Here is a 14476-nt window from a genome sequence, read left to right as displayed (position 1 = left end):
TGTGTGTCTGTTTTCTTTTCTTGATGTCTGTTTTACCACCTGCACAATAAACAGCTTGGGTTAGAACCCTGCTCCCCCAACTTGTTTAAGCCTCAATGGGTTTTCAAAAATACACTTTTGGGGGACCCCCCCCTCAGCTGCTGGATCAGAATTTCTGGGGCAAAAGTGGTAAGGGCAAGAATCTATGTGTGTATGTATATATATATGTACATATACTCACTTTAAAAAATATTTATTACCTATTTATTTAGTTACACTGGGTCTTTGTTGCAACACACAGATCTTTAGTTGTGGCTATGTGAACTCTCAGGCGTGGCTCGTGTGATCTAGTTCCCTGACCAGGGATCCAACCCAGCCCCCTGCCTTGGGAGCAGAGAGTCTTAGCCACTGGACCACCAGGGAAGTCCCTGTATATATTTTTAAAGTATGGCCGGGGATGACGTGAAGGCACATCCAGGTTTGGGAACCACCCTGCCGGGCTTCTCAGGACCCCTCCAGCTCTGAGAGTTTGTAGTCCCAGCTCCCCCCCAGGATGGTGCAGAATTCTGGCACAGCATTTGACTGAAGCTATAAGCTACAGAGTAAGCCACATGCCACTATCTGTTACCAGGAATTTAAAAAGCCCCAAAGGGCTTCTCTGGTGGTTCAGACAGTAAAGAATCTGCCTGCAGTGCAGGAGACACAAGTTCAATCCCTGGGCTGGGAAGATCCCCTGGAGAAATGAATGGCTACCCACTCCAGTACTCTGGACTGGAGAATCCCATGGACAGAGGGACCTGGTGGGCTACAGTCCATGGGGTCGCAAAGAGCTGGACACAACTGAGTGACTAACACAAAGTCCCAAAGGTACCAGACTCCAAAGAACCATAACAAGGCAAAAAGCCTGGCAGCAAAACCAGAGGTTCTGCCTGCGTGGGAGCCCACTCAGGCTCCTATGATCGATGTTTTCCAAACCCCCTTGGTGGGACGTGGTTAAGGGCAGTCCCAAGAACAGGAGACAGGCATGCTTTTGGCACCTCTACAAAGGGGTGGAGACCTAGCCAGGCCTTTCAGAAACCTGAACCCTGGGGTGGCGGAGGCGGGGGAGGGGCTGCCCGGCCCTGAGAGTCTGTCTGCCCCCCTCCACCCCAGAGCTCCTCCTCAGCCCGGTCCCCCTTCCGGGGGCTGCTCCAGACGCTGCAGGCCACCTCTGCTCTCTCTTTGCCTCCCTCTGCCCCTAAGGTCGAGTGGGGACAGGCTGGGGCCACCAGCCAGCTCCATGGACGGGGGACTTCGCCTCTGCTCACCTCCCAGCTTTGGAAAGAAAAGAAGAAAGGTCTGTGTTGCTTTGCATCTGGGAGATCCTTCCCCGTCCTAAACTTCTGGAGGCAGGAAAAAGGGATTTGACCTTGGATTGACTATAAAATAAGGAACAGAGAGAACCTAGAACCTTCCCACAGGTATGAATTTCTTCACTTTTGCTGGCATGTGTGAGTATGAGTGTGTATGACAGGTTTTCCATTGGTCAGAGATGAAGTTGTCCGTAATGATCGCCCAGGCCCTTTCTGACCGCTTCGGTGCTGTGATTCTGCAGCCCTAACTTTCATTCAGTTGTTCAACGTTTCCTTAGCACCCATCCTATGCCAGGTGCTGCCACTAGATAAGCCCTGATCCCTGCCCTCAACGGTCCCCAGTCTGGATGGGGAAACAGTAATCGTAATAACAGCGACCACATTTACGGCGGGTCAGGCACTGGGCTAAGCTTTGTATCAACTTTAGCTCATGTATCCTAGCAAAAACTGGAAGAGGTTAAGTGTATTCCTAGCCCCATTTTACAGGTGAGAACAGTGAGGCCCAGTGAGATGAGGTCACACAGCTAGTAGATTGTGGAACCAATGCTTGGAACCACTGTGGATGCAGCCTGCCTGCACTGTAGAGACAGTTCAGGGCAACAGGTGGACCACTACAGCGGAGGGAGGGAGCCATGATCTGCGGGGCTGGCAATGGTGAAGCCTCATTTTGACCAAGGTCTCCAGAGTGTAAGGCAGGACCAAGCTCAGAGCTGGAGATGAGGCAGCCTCCACGAGGCCCACTGAGAGCTCTTTGGTCATCTGGGACTTGAGGTCAGTGATGGTCCGGATCAAGGGTCCCCCTCTCTCATTCTGGGGGCCAGGGTGATGGGAGATAGAACAGGAAGACTTCAGGATTCCCCGCCAGCTTCCCTGGGAGCTGTCTGTCCCCACACTTAAGAGCAGCGGCTTCCCTGACCTGGGGGGCTAGTGTCCCAGCAGCCTGAGAGGTGGGTGGCCCCCAGGCCTGGGAGGCAGGGGCAGGCCCAGGTCACTGTGGATCCCCCTCAGCAAAGCCTGGACCACAGTTTTCCCCTCCTCACAGTTCTCGACTCCCATCTCCCATCTGTCCCCAGAAGGACAAAAGCTGATTATTCCACTGGGGGCTGTACTGGGCCCCATGAATGGAGTATTGAAAACCCTGTGTCCACATCCAGATAGATTTTCATCCTCTTCCCAACCAGCCTGTTTGTCCGCCAGGATGGAGGCAGAGCCAAGGAAAGATGGGGCGGGGGGCGGTGTTCTTGATGAGAGGGGCACCCACATCCCTGGGCACCTCAGTCTCAGTGTATCCCAAACAGAATCATCTTCTCTTTAAAAAAAAAAAAAGTATTTGCACTGGGTCTTAGTTGCAGCATGTGGGATCTAACTAGTTCCTTGACCAGGGATTGAACCCGGGCCCCAAGCATCAGGAGAATGGAGTCTTAGCCACTGGACCACCAGGGAAGTCCCTCAAACAGAACCATCTTCTAAACCAGCCACCCCTCACCGCCCCCGCCACAACCACCCAATCATTATCCACTCACTGGGATGCTGGTGACATGGTGTGAATGTTCACTGAGCTCTACTCTTAGGATTTATGCTCTTCTTGGTTTGTAAACTTCAATCCAAAATTAAACAAAATAATCTCCCTGGGCTTCCTACTTCAAAAGGGCACAGCATCCCAAATGGCATTTAAACTTCCAGTCCTACACCATTTTTGCATATTTGTGACTCATGGGAACCATGTCTCCTTGATGTTTTTTCTTTACATTGACTGTTTTTTTTTTTTTTCCTAATTAAAATTAACTGTAGGGAATTCCCTGGCAGTCCAGCAGTTAGGACTTGGCGCTTTCACTGCTGGGACCCAGGTTCAATCCCTGGTTGGGGAACTAAGATCTCACAAGCCACGATGCAGCAAAAAATAAATAAATAATTAATTTAAAATTTAATTAACTTTCAAGGGAAACCTGATATTGTTCCAGATCAATGGAAAGCCAGGATCCTTTGTCATAAACAGAATGCACTGCAACAGGAAAAAATTAAGGCAACAGTAAATGTCCATCTATCCCCCCAGCCCCCCTCCACCACAAAGCTCTCCCTGGGCCCTTCCAGCTGGAAGAAGAGACCTGGAACATTTAATTCCAGATGTCCCAGCTGTGACTTCTCACTGCACCTTGATGGGACCACTGGAAAGACCACCCATTGGCTGGACACACAAGGAAGCAGAGATGCACACTGGTCCCCAGCCTGATGAGAGGAGCAGAGGACGGGGGTCCGGAGACAGGAGCACTGCCCCTCCCCCTCTCCCCCCAGCCCTGTCCTTCCTCCTCCTATTGCCACTGGGTGAGTGCCTCCCAACTCCCCTGACCCTTCCCCTTCCCTTTTCTGACTCTCAGCTTTCCCAGTTGTAAAATTATGGTGGGACATGGCCTGTAAACGAGGTGTTTTCCAACATTCTTTCCAGCTCTGCCATTTGCCCCAGGTTGATGAAAGCTAAGGTCTGAGTTGGGGGAGTGGAAGGCTCAGTGTTAAAGGCTAGAGCTCGATGCACACAGAGTCTAGGCAGTGAGGATACTGGAAATAGGGAAGGAGCGAAAGGGCATGGACTCACCAACGGCTGTTGGAAAACCAGCTGGTAGAACAGATGGAATCAAACAACCTAGGAACTAACCTAACTTAGGAAAAAAGAAACTGACTCTCAGTTTCTTCATCTGTAAAATGGGTTCACTAGTACATGCCTCAGAGGTTGTAAGGTAAGGTATGGGGCTGTGTCTGACAAGCCTGTGCACAAATGAAGGGTACTATGGGGTATTAACTTCTCATGCCAGGCCAGTTTCCTTCTTAGGCCACGTGCTCAGAATTGTTTGGTGAAGAGGAGTGTGGCTATCTGGGTTAGAATTTCTGCTCCACCCTTTATTTGCTTTGTGGCCTTGAGCAAGTGGCCTGACCTCACTAAACCTGAAGTTTTCCCTTCTGCAAAATCTAAGCTGCCTCATAAGTTGTCCTAATGATTAAGTGAGCCAGGCCACATAAAGCAATGAGCACAGTGCTGACATATGCAGAAGCAGAAGGACTGATAGGGACTTCCCTGGTGGCCCAGTGGTTAAGACTCTGTGCCTCCAATGCAAGTGGTGTGGGTTCTATCCCTGGTCAGGGAACTAAGACCCCACATGCCACAAAGCATGACCAAAAAACCAGAACCAAAAAAAAAAAAAAGAAACCCAAAGGAAACAGAAAGACTTACATAGGTAAACTCTTTAGTGGGAAACCAGAATGAAACCCAAAGTTAATTTACACCCTTAAGGCAAAGCTGGGGAGTAACAGACTCTGGGAAGGGAGCTCTGGGGAAAACCAAGATGACACAGACCTGGCCACGTCACTGGGCAGAAGGCCTGGAAAGGGGTATGTATATGGCATCCAGAGATTCAGAGGAGAAAGACAGCCCTTTTAGCTGAGAGCTCCAGGAAGGCTTCCCATAGGAGGGGGCTCCATCTGCAGGGCTGTAATGAGCAGGGGGAGCAGAGGAGACAGCAAGATTACAGACCTGGTGACCAGACTGATGCAAGATTAACAAGGAAGGTGAGGCTACTCAGAAGATCCTAGAAGGCTTTGCAGAGAAAGTTCAGGGTCCAGGACTTCTGCAGGAAATGGGGAGAGGAATTCAGCAGTGGAATGGGATCAGCCTGTCTGGGTCTCAGGCAGATCTCTCTGGGGCGGCCCATGGACCAACCGGCGAGGGATGAAGCCAAGAGGCCAACTGGGGCAGTCAGGGGCTTTGGAAGCAGGGGTGGTGATGAGGAAGAGGGTGATGGTGAGGACTTGAGGGGAGGGTTGGAGGGGAGGCTGTGTTCCTGGGGCCAAGGGAGGGGGCTGAGGGGCCAATTCTCTTCCTCACTCTGTTCCAGCTGGTGCCCTACAGCCCACCTCACTGCCCTTTCCAGGTAGGTGCCCCTGCCTCTCCCCCACACTCCCCCAACTCTCGCTCCCAAAGCACTCAGGTGCTCAGAAGACCTCTGTTACTCAAGATGCAAAGGGACAGCTCCAGTGTCCCCATTTTACAGAAAGGGCAAAATAAGGCCCAGGAGGGACTGATCCCAAGGTCCCCACAGCTTCGTGGCAAGGTGGGCATCCTCTAGGTAGGGCCCAGTGACCCCCACCACCACCCCGTGCCAGGTCACTTCTCTCCACAGAACTCAGGCTGGTGGGGGGCCCGAGCCGCTGCCGGGGCCGCCTGGAGGTCCTACACGGGGGCTCCTGGGGCAGCGTCTGTGACGACGACTGGGACGTGGTGGACGCCAATGTGGTGTGTCGTCAGCTGGGCTGCGGCCTGGCGCTGCCCGTGCCCCGGCCCCTCGCCTTCGGCCAGGGCCGAGGCCCCATCCTGCTGGACAACGTGGAGTGCCGCGGGCAGGAAGCCGCCCTGAGCGAGTGCGGCAGCCGAGGCTGGGGCGTGCACAACTGCTTCCACTATGAGGACGTGGCGGTCCTGTGTGACGGTGAGTGGGACAGCCTGTGACCCGGAAGCGCAGACAGACTGCCGGGCAGCAGGGCTGTGGGCTAGACACGTGAAGGGACTTCCCAGAGGTAAGAATGTTCCAGTGAAGACCAAGCCAGCAGCTGCAGTGTGTACATAGTCCTGGGAAGACCCCCAGCCTGGCAGGCAGGAGCCTGGGCCCTGCCATGCTCCGGCTCATGGTATGACCTCTGCTGAAAACCAGCAATACTGCTTCCACAGAGGGCTTCGATCATCCCAACAGAGAGCTCCCTTCCCAGTTTTATATCCAGACCATTGGGGTCTGGTGGTTTAAGGCCCACTTGGCATAGACCTGCAACAAATCTCTGGGAGGCTTTGACCTTGAAAGCAGTAGTTCTGTTTTTTAAGAAAATCAGCTGGAGGGCTCATTATAAAACCCAGATGGTGGGACTTCCCTGGCGGTCCAGTGGTTAAGACTGCACTCCAATTGCAGGAGGCGCAGGCTCAACCCCTGGTCAGGGAACTAAGACCCCCACATGCTGCATGGCACAGGAAAAACACACACATACACTGATGGTAGCCCCATCCCAGAATTTCTGATTCTGCAGACCTGGGATGGAGCCTGAGAATTTGCACGTTGCATTTCCAACAAATTCTCAGGTGATGTGATGCTGCTTTAAAAACTAAGGAAACCAAGAACTGGAAGAAATTCTCTAAAGCAAACTCCTCTAAAGCTACTGCTTTCAGGACTCAGGCGGCCCTTTCTCCTCTCTTACCCAGAGTCCCCAGCTTTGACCCTTTGTGTGGCCAGAAACCGAGATCAGGAAACTTAGGGGTCCATACACTGCCCCTCACATATCTGTGTGTGTGAGGATGGAGAACAGAAATATCCACATCTTCCTCTCTTCCACCCTGCTTCTTTCCCAGAATTCTTGCCCACGCAGCCCCCAACAAGGAGAGTGTTAACCAGCAGGGAACCCCCTACAACGCCCCAGAATGGAAAAGGTAAGCAAAGGCAATGTGGGGGACCACCTGGGTCTTAGGAGAGGGATCCAAGAGGAATCTCCCAAATCCTACCCTAGGCAGTGGGAAGAGAGGGATTACTGATGGGTGAGTTTGGTCATTCCCTCACCCCTGCTCTGCCCCCTGCACCCCCACCCCGCAGGCTGCTCACTATCTGGATAAGGAAAGAGGATTCATTCTAGTGAGATGATAGAAATAGTAGCATAAGGTTGGAGAAAATAAAAGAGGTGGGCTAGTGTTAGTCATTCAGTCGTGTCCAACTCTTTGTGGCCCCATGGACTGTAGCCTTCCAGGCTTCTCTGTTCATTCTCTAGGCAAGAATACTGGAGTGGATTCTCATTTCCTTCTCCAAAAGAGGTGGGGGCTGAAACCTAATCCAATGGGAGAGTGAGATATACTATATATAGAAATGCTGATAATCATCTTAGAGCAAGAAAATGAAAAACGAAAAATTCTCTTAAAGGACAGATAAAAAGGCAAGGGAGTCCAGAGGAGGAAGAGGATCCCACTCATCAGAGATTAGAGAGGGCTTCCTGGAGGCAGAGTTGTTTGTGAAGTAAGGAATCAGCACATTCTATACGGTTTAGGAGAGCGTGGACAAGGGCAGGCTGAAAGTGACAGAGTTATAGGATTCTATCCTCAGATCCCCAAAAGCGCCCCTAATCTAGACTGTGAGGAGGCAGTGCTTTGGGGGTAAGTAGGTGAGCAGGTCTTCCTGGGTGTTAGGTCCTGGGACACCATGTATTGTGGGTATGCAGAGGGCCTGGGGCAATAGGAAGACCACTGGATTGGGATGGGCAGCAAAGCCCTGGGGGAGATGCTCCTGGTTCCCGCCCCCATCACCAGGTGAGGGCAGCGTGCGCCTGGTGGGGGGCGCAGGCCCGTGCCAGGGCCGAGTGGAGATCCTGCACGGTGGCCTGTGGGGCACCGTGTGTGACGACGACTGGGGGCTGCCGGACGCAGCCGTGGTGTGCCGCCAGCTGGGCTGCGGGGCGGCCCTGGCAGCCACTACCAACGCCTTCTTCGGCTACGGCACGGGGCACATCTTGCTGGACAACGTGCACTGTGAAGGCGGCGAGCCCCGTCTAGCAGCCTGCCTGAGTCTGGGCTGGGGCGTGCACAACTGCGGGCACCACGAGGACGCCGGCGCGCTCTGCGCAGGTGCGGGGTTGGAGGCGGGGCCGGCGGGGCGGCGCGGGGCGGTGCGCGGGGCGGGGCCGTATTCTGAAGCAGGAGACCGGAAGAGGGACCTCGGAGGGGATCGGGAGGTTGAGTGGCTTGATGTTTCCCTGAGCTCTTTCGAAAAGGCCCCCAAATTAGTTTTTGTTTCTCAGTACGACTCTAGAAGTGCCTCATAAAATTCTAGTAGACTCCACGACTATGTAATACTGCAGTATTACCCCACCAATTGAGATTCCCTGGTGGCTCAGACGGTAAAGCGTCTTCCCGCCATGCGCGAGACCCGGGCTTGATCCCTGGGTTGGGAAGATCCACTGGAGAAGGAAATGGAAACCCACTCCAGTTGCCTAGAAAATTCCATGGATGGAGGAGCCTGGTGGGCTGCAGTCCATGGGGTCGCAGAGAGTCGAACACGATTGAGTGACTTCACCCCACCAATACTCCAGAGTTGTCTAACAGTACTCCAAACATGTCTCCAGAATTTTCTAGCACTCAGTTCAGTTCAGTCACTCAGTCGTGTCCGACTCTTTGCGACCCCGTGGACTGCAGCACGCCAGGCTTCCCTGTCCTTCACCAACTCCCGGAGTTTACTCAAACTCATGTCCATCGAGTCAGTGATGCCATCCAGCCATCTCATCCTGTCATCCCCTTCTCCCGCCTTCAAGTTTTCCTAGCATCAGGGCCTTTTCAAATGAGTCGGCTCTTTGCATCAGTTAAGTAAGCACAGTGACAATATACAGCCTTCCTATTTTCCTATTTGGAACCAGTCTGTTGTTCCACGTCCATTTCTAACTGTTGCTTCCTGACATGCATACAGATTTCTCAAGAGGCAGGTCAGGTGGTCTGCTATTCCCATCTCTTTAAGAATTTTCAGAATTTTCCAGTTTATTGTGATCCACACAGTCAAAGGCTTTGGCATAGTCAATAAAGCAGAAATAGATGTTTTTCTGGAACTCTCTTGCTTTTTCAATAATCCAGCGGATGTTGGCAATTTGATCTCTGGTTCCTCTGCCTTTTCTAAAACTAGCTTGAACATCTGGAAGTTCACGGTTCACAGACTGTTAAAGCCTGACTTGGAGAATTTTGAGCATTACTTTACTAGTGTGTGAGATGAGTACAATTGTGCGGTAGTTTGAGCATTCTTTGGCATTGCCTTTCTTTGGGATTGGAATGAAAACTGACCTTTTCCAGTCCTGTGGCCACTGCTGAGTTTCTGGCACTAAGTACTCTTTTTTTTTTTTTTTTTAATTGTTGGTATTTTCTTTTTAATTTTTATTTTATATTGGAATGTAGTCTATTTACAATGTTGTAATTCTTTTCAGTGTACAGCACGCTGATTTAGTTATACATATGTGTGTGCATGCTCAGTCATGTCTGACTCTTTGAACCCTTAAACTATACTTATACATATATACATGTATATACATGGATTTTTCTTGATTCTTTTCCCATATATGTTATTATTACAGTATGTTGAGTGCTATACGGTAGGTTCTTGTTGATTACACTTGTTGATTACTAAGCACTCTTTGTGAAATACTTCGGAGTAAAGTAATAGTACTTTAAGATAGCTCCAGAGATACTCCAGAATTCTTTCACTGAAACTCAGGTATGTCCCCTGAATTCCCTCTCTCTTCAATCCTGATTCTCTTATGATAGTATTTCCCCTCACCTGGTCCTTCTTCCGCAGTGAAAGGTTTTCTGAACAAATAGAAATAATAGGGCTGTTAATGGCACTTTACAGATGGACTCCACTCTGCCAGATATTAAGTGCTTGCCCATGCCTCACGGCAAACCAGGAGCCATCAATCCCGATTTACAGATGGGAAAGCTGAGGCCCAATGAGGCACAGTGAGCCCTGGCAAAGCCTCAGCTAACCTTTCTGCATAATCTTGAGCATGCCCCTTGCCCCTTCTAATCTTATTTATCTGTAAGACGGGGATAGTGAGTTTTGTTCTGCAAGCCCCTCAGGACTGTGCATGGCCCTCCCTGGTGGGCAAGACCTTCTTTATCTCCCCAACTTGAACATACGTTGGGCTTCTGAGAACCCTGGAAAGAAATGAAAACATGCTTGTGAAAGTGTTGTATAAACTATAGTGTACGCCTAGGCAGCACAAATAAATGACCAGAATTGGCAAAGCGGGGCAGACTTCCTTGGACCCCAGCTGAGGCTGAGTCTCCAGCTCTGGAAGTAAAATCTGTTTGTCTTCTCCAGGGAAACCCTCTCATTCTCTCCAGGAACCAGAACCTTGGCCTCTGACCCCACTCCCTTCTCTCCTACTCTAGTCCTGGGCCACTCGACTCTCACAGCACTGCCACCGTCAGCCACAAGAGTGGACTGGGCCTGGCACACAGAGCCAGAGGGTAAGGAGCCCTGCCCTCCAGGCTGGAATGGTAGAGATGAGGTGGGTAGGACTGGAAATTGGGAAGACTGTCTGGATCCATGGGGAGGGGGCCTGGGCTAGCAGGCCAGGGCTTTTGAACCAGATGGTAAAGACGTGAGTGAGAGAACGGATGAGCAGATGGAGCAAGAATGAAATCCGGAGCTCTGAAAAGTTCAGCAGGGTGGGAGGAGGCACTTCTTCGAAGCTCTGAAATAAAATTTGGCAGGGGCCGGGTGGAATGGGGTGCTGAGATTGGAAATCGAGGAGACTTGTGAAAATTGAGATACACGTTGAATGAAGGATAGAAGTACTTTTGGAATGAGGGCTGGAACTATCGTTGGCACTGAAGTCTGGAAGTAGGATTTGATTCATTTCCTTCAAGCTTCCTGAGGACCCCACCACAGCAGACAACATGGTAACTCTAGAATTGAGGCTGAGTAGGGTGAAGGCGTGGTAGAGGTCGGACATCTCCGTAGGTGAGCCGTGTGCCATGCTGCAGGCCAGAAGTCCCCTTTGTCCCATTCAAACGCTCTAGATGCCTTGTCTCTGCAGCTACAGGAGTTGGTGCCCTGCCTTCCAGGGAGCCCGCACGGCTCACCACTGCCGCCTGGGCGGCAGGGAAGAAAAGTAAGTGGCAGGGCAGGGGTTCCGTTGCGGGTGGGAGAGGGTGGGGCCAGGGCTCTGCCAGGGAGCGGGCGGCCCCAGCCCAGCCCCTCTGGCCGCGGGCCTGTGCACCCTGCAGGCGGGCGGCTGCGGCTGGTAGGTGGCCCAGGCCCGTGCCGCGGTCGCGTAGAGGTGCTGTACGCCGGGGGCTGGGGCACCGTGTGCGATGACGACTGGGACTTCGCGGACGCGCGCGTGGCCTGCCGCGAGGCGGGCTGCGGGCCGGCGCTGGGCGCCACGGGCCTTGGCCACTTCGGCTACGGCCGCGGCCCCGTGCTGCTGGACAACGTGGGTTGCGCCGGCACGGAGGCCCGCCTCAGCGACTGCTTCCATCTGGGCTGGGGCCAGCACAACTGCGGGCACCACGAGGATGCGGGCGCGATCTGCTCAGGTGAGGCCGCAGCAGGACCACAGGTGCACTGCGGCTCAGGCGAGGCTGAACGCCTTCTGGGAAGTGGGCGGGGCCCCGCGCAGGCGCTTACTTAGGCATTGGCGGGGTCTGCTGTGAAGTAGGCCGTGGTGCCGGCGGGAAGAACAGGCTCTGAGGAATGGGCGGGGCCTCACGGAGGCAGGCTCTGGGGATGGGCGGAGCCTCGCGGAGGCACGCTCTGCGGCGCGGGCAGGGCGGGGTTCGTTGGGAAATGGGCGGGGTCGCGCGTGAGCGCTCACCGCGGCACTGCAGCGTGAGCGCGGCGGGAGAGTGCTCACGCTCCGCAGTAAGAGGTGGAGCCCACCATCGGGTGGAGCCCACTCGCTCTGCGGCTGCGCGGCATGGGCGGGGCCGGGAAGGGAGCGCCCTCTGCGGCAGTGCGGGGCGGGGCCCGAGCAGAGTCCGAAGTGCCGGAGCTCAGAGTGGGAGAGTCAGTCAAGGGCGTGGTCCGGGAGCTTTTGCTGTGCTGCGTCAAGGATCCGAAAAGCTCTAGTTAGCAACGAAAGTTGATCAGCTTTCGGGGAGCATACGTTTGTCCCTTGGGAAGTCACTGGAAAAGGGATAGTTGCAGAGTCCGACACATTTAAAAATGCGTCTCTTTATTGACGGATGTGGGAATTGATATTTTCGCCCTTGTTTGGTGCCCTGGTGGTAGCTTTGGCCACAGAGGGCTCTGCTTTGGGCCCAGAGTGAGAGAAACACAAACCCCGTTTCTGTTCCAAGGAGTGGGGGCCTATGAAGCCCTTTCTGATCCTAGATCAGGCTTCCCTTGGAGGGTAAGAGGTGACCTGGTCTCAAGGGACTGGTTCCCTAGTATCACAGCCACCTCTTTCTCTGTCCTTGCTGAACCAGGTCCAGATGAGCTAGTCCAGCAGGACGGTGCTGAGACCACCCGGGTACCCACTCCTCGGCCCAGGGACGGTAGGTGTTCACAGTCCCTAAGAGTGAGGTGGAGGCATCAGAGTAGGAGGGACCAGATCTGGAGGGAAGTCACAGCCCCAGGTTACACAGCAGATTTGCACCAGATCCTAGAACTCTTGTCCTTTCCTGTTAGTCTCAGGCCTCATCAATAGAGGTATGATGTCTGGAAGGAGGGAGGGGGGTTTTAAGGTAGAGCAATTGAGAGATTTCTAGACTTGAGACCAAAATAAAGGGACGGGGTTCCTGTCCTGAGGAAATCAATGAAAGAATTCAGGCTTTAATTTGGGGAGTCCAGAGGGGAGGGGAAATGGTGATGACCTTCGGGGACACAATCTCATTTGACAACAGCTGTAGGGCTGAGGTATTAGGATTGTAAACAGCCAACTAAGGAGAGAGCAGGCATGGAGCTCGCAGCATGCACAGAACACCCCACAAGGGCTTGTACACACTTTCCTGATGCCCATCTTATTTTATCTCATTTGTCTGCCCTTGTCCAGTGGCTCCCAGGGCAGTGAGGTGTCCCAAACCACCACCCTTTGTCTCCTCTTAACTACCCCTCCCCTGGCCTAGCTTGGGAGTGGCCTGGCCTGGGCCGGCCCCTTCCAGCCCCAGGCCTTGTCCCCCCACAGGACACCTACGTCTGGCCAACGGAGCCCACCGATGTGAGGGGCGTGTGGAGCTCTTCCTAGGGCAGCGGTGGGGCACTGTCTGTGACGATGCTTGGGACCTGCGGGCAGCTGGCGTCTTGTGTCGCCAGCTGGGCTGTGGCCAGGCCCTGGAAGCCCCTGGTGAGGCCCACTTTGGCCCAGGCCGAGGCCCTATTCTCCTGGACAATGTCAAGTGCCGTGGGGATGAGAGCGCCCTGCTGCTGTGCTCTCACATCCGCTGGGATGCCCACAACTGTGACCACAGCGAGGATGCCAGTGTCCTGTGCCAGCCGGAGTGACCCAGCTTGCTCTGCAGACCACCTCTTCTGGGAGCCTACTGTGGCCTGCCCCTCTTCCTCCAGGAAGTCCTCCTCCTGTGACAGCAGCAGTTCACTCTGCCTGCCCTCCCCTTGCTTGGGAGAGAGCCTGCCTAAATGGTGTGGTCCTGCCTAGGGAAGCAGAGCCCATCAACTTAGTGTCTGACCTCACTGTCACCACCTGTGCTGGGCCCAGTTCAATGAAAGCTCCCACTTTCTGCTCAGCTCAAACAGAAAGTGGTGGGGAGTGAATAACTCCTAACTGTCCTCTTTGGCAGGGGTCCCATTACAGGAACCCTGACCCAGCCTTCCTGGTCTGTCCTCCAGAAGGTCCAGAATGGGGTATATCCCTTCCTTCCCACCTCTACTCATCTTGGAATCCTCAAGAAGAGGGAAGGCAGGAGAGGCCTACAGTTCTGACCTTAGACTGCCAAGGGCTGCAGAAGAACCGGGGTCATTGCACTGGCCTGCTCCAAGAGGGCCAGATGGTGCTTGGCTGGACAAGGGGACTGGAAGGGGCCAAAGCAGTGACAGTGGTCCCTCCCTGCAGCTGGAACCAGCAACTCTGATTTCTGCTGCCCCCACGACAGAGCCTCCATTTTGCAGATGCAAAGAACCCTGGGGGCCTGTAGCCACCCATTCATAGGTGCCAAGTCAATAAAGCATTGTTTCCCCTCCTTTTCCTCTTTTAACCAAGGTCAATGTTGGTGTGTAAGTGCACTGTTTGTGGCAGCAGGAAAGACTCTGGTTAGGACTCTGGAGGAAACCCTCTGGGGGATGGAGGGCGGGTCAAGAGCATCATCAGAGAGCTTTCCGCAGGCCCATCGCATCCTGGAGACGCTGACTCACAGTGTCAGGCCGCCAAGAAGGCCCCTAGAAGGTCCCCTGGGCCATCCTCACTTTTATGTTCACAGAAATCTGGGTCTTCGACAGGGTCTACTCAAGGTCACGAAACATGGCGGTCATGGCATCGGAATGACTAGAAGAGAAAAAAATTGACAGGAGGCAGAAAGAATGATGGGGAAAAGGAAGCAGCACTGGGGCTTCCCCAAGGGCTGCTCTTGGGGTACCTCACCTGGAGCCCTAGGGCCACAGAGAAGTAGGGGATCCTGCCAGAGCCTCTCTCAG

At 53.6% G+C, this 14476-nt stretch overlaps 1 protein-coding gene across 3 annotated transcripts; it reads left to right on the top strand.

Moving 5' to 3' along the window:
• The first annotated feature begins 1070 nt into the window (after window positions 1–1070).
• On the top strand, window positions 1071–14050 carry SSC4D (scavenger receptor cysteine rich family member with 4 domains). Of its 3 annotated transcripts, none has more exons than XM_005225183.5 (11): window positions 1071–1439; window positions 3456–3653; window positions 5216–5251; window positions 5501–5806; window positions 6712–6789; window positions 7654–7968; window positions 10273–10350; window positions 10923–10997; window positions 11113–11424; window positions 12316–12384; window positions 13014–14050. In XM_005225183.5, the coding sequence occupies exons 2-11, from the start codon at window positions 3488–3490 to the stop codon at window positions 13328–13330; spliced, it is 1752 nt and encodes a 583-aa protein (XP_005225240.1). In that variant the 5' UTR covers window positions 1071–1439; window positions 3456–3487; the 3' UTR covers window positions 13331–14050. The 3 variants fall into 3 exon arrangements, with proteins under 3 accessions (XP_005225240.1, XP_059737383.1, NP_001179121.2); XM_059881400.1 differs by lacking the exon at window positions 1071–1439 and adding an exon at window positions 1680–2102; NM_001192192.2 differs by lacking the exon at window positions 1071–1439 and having other exon boundaries at window positions 3488–3653; window positions 13014–13330.
• The last annotated feature ends 426 nt before the right edge of the window (window positions 14051–14476 follow it).

This window comes from Bos taurus, chromosome 25, assembly GCF_002263795.3.
Source record: "Bos taurus isolate L1 Dominette 01449 registration number 42190680 breed Hereford chromosome 25, ARS-UCD2.0, whole genome shotgun sequence".
Classification (NCBI taxonomy): domain Eukaryota; kingdom Metazoa; phylum Chordata; class Mammalia; order Artiodactyla; family Bovidae; genus Bos; species Bos taurus.
The sequence above is the reverse complement of the archived record's forward strand: the minus strand, read 5'-3'. Positions and strand labels throughout refer to the sequence as shown.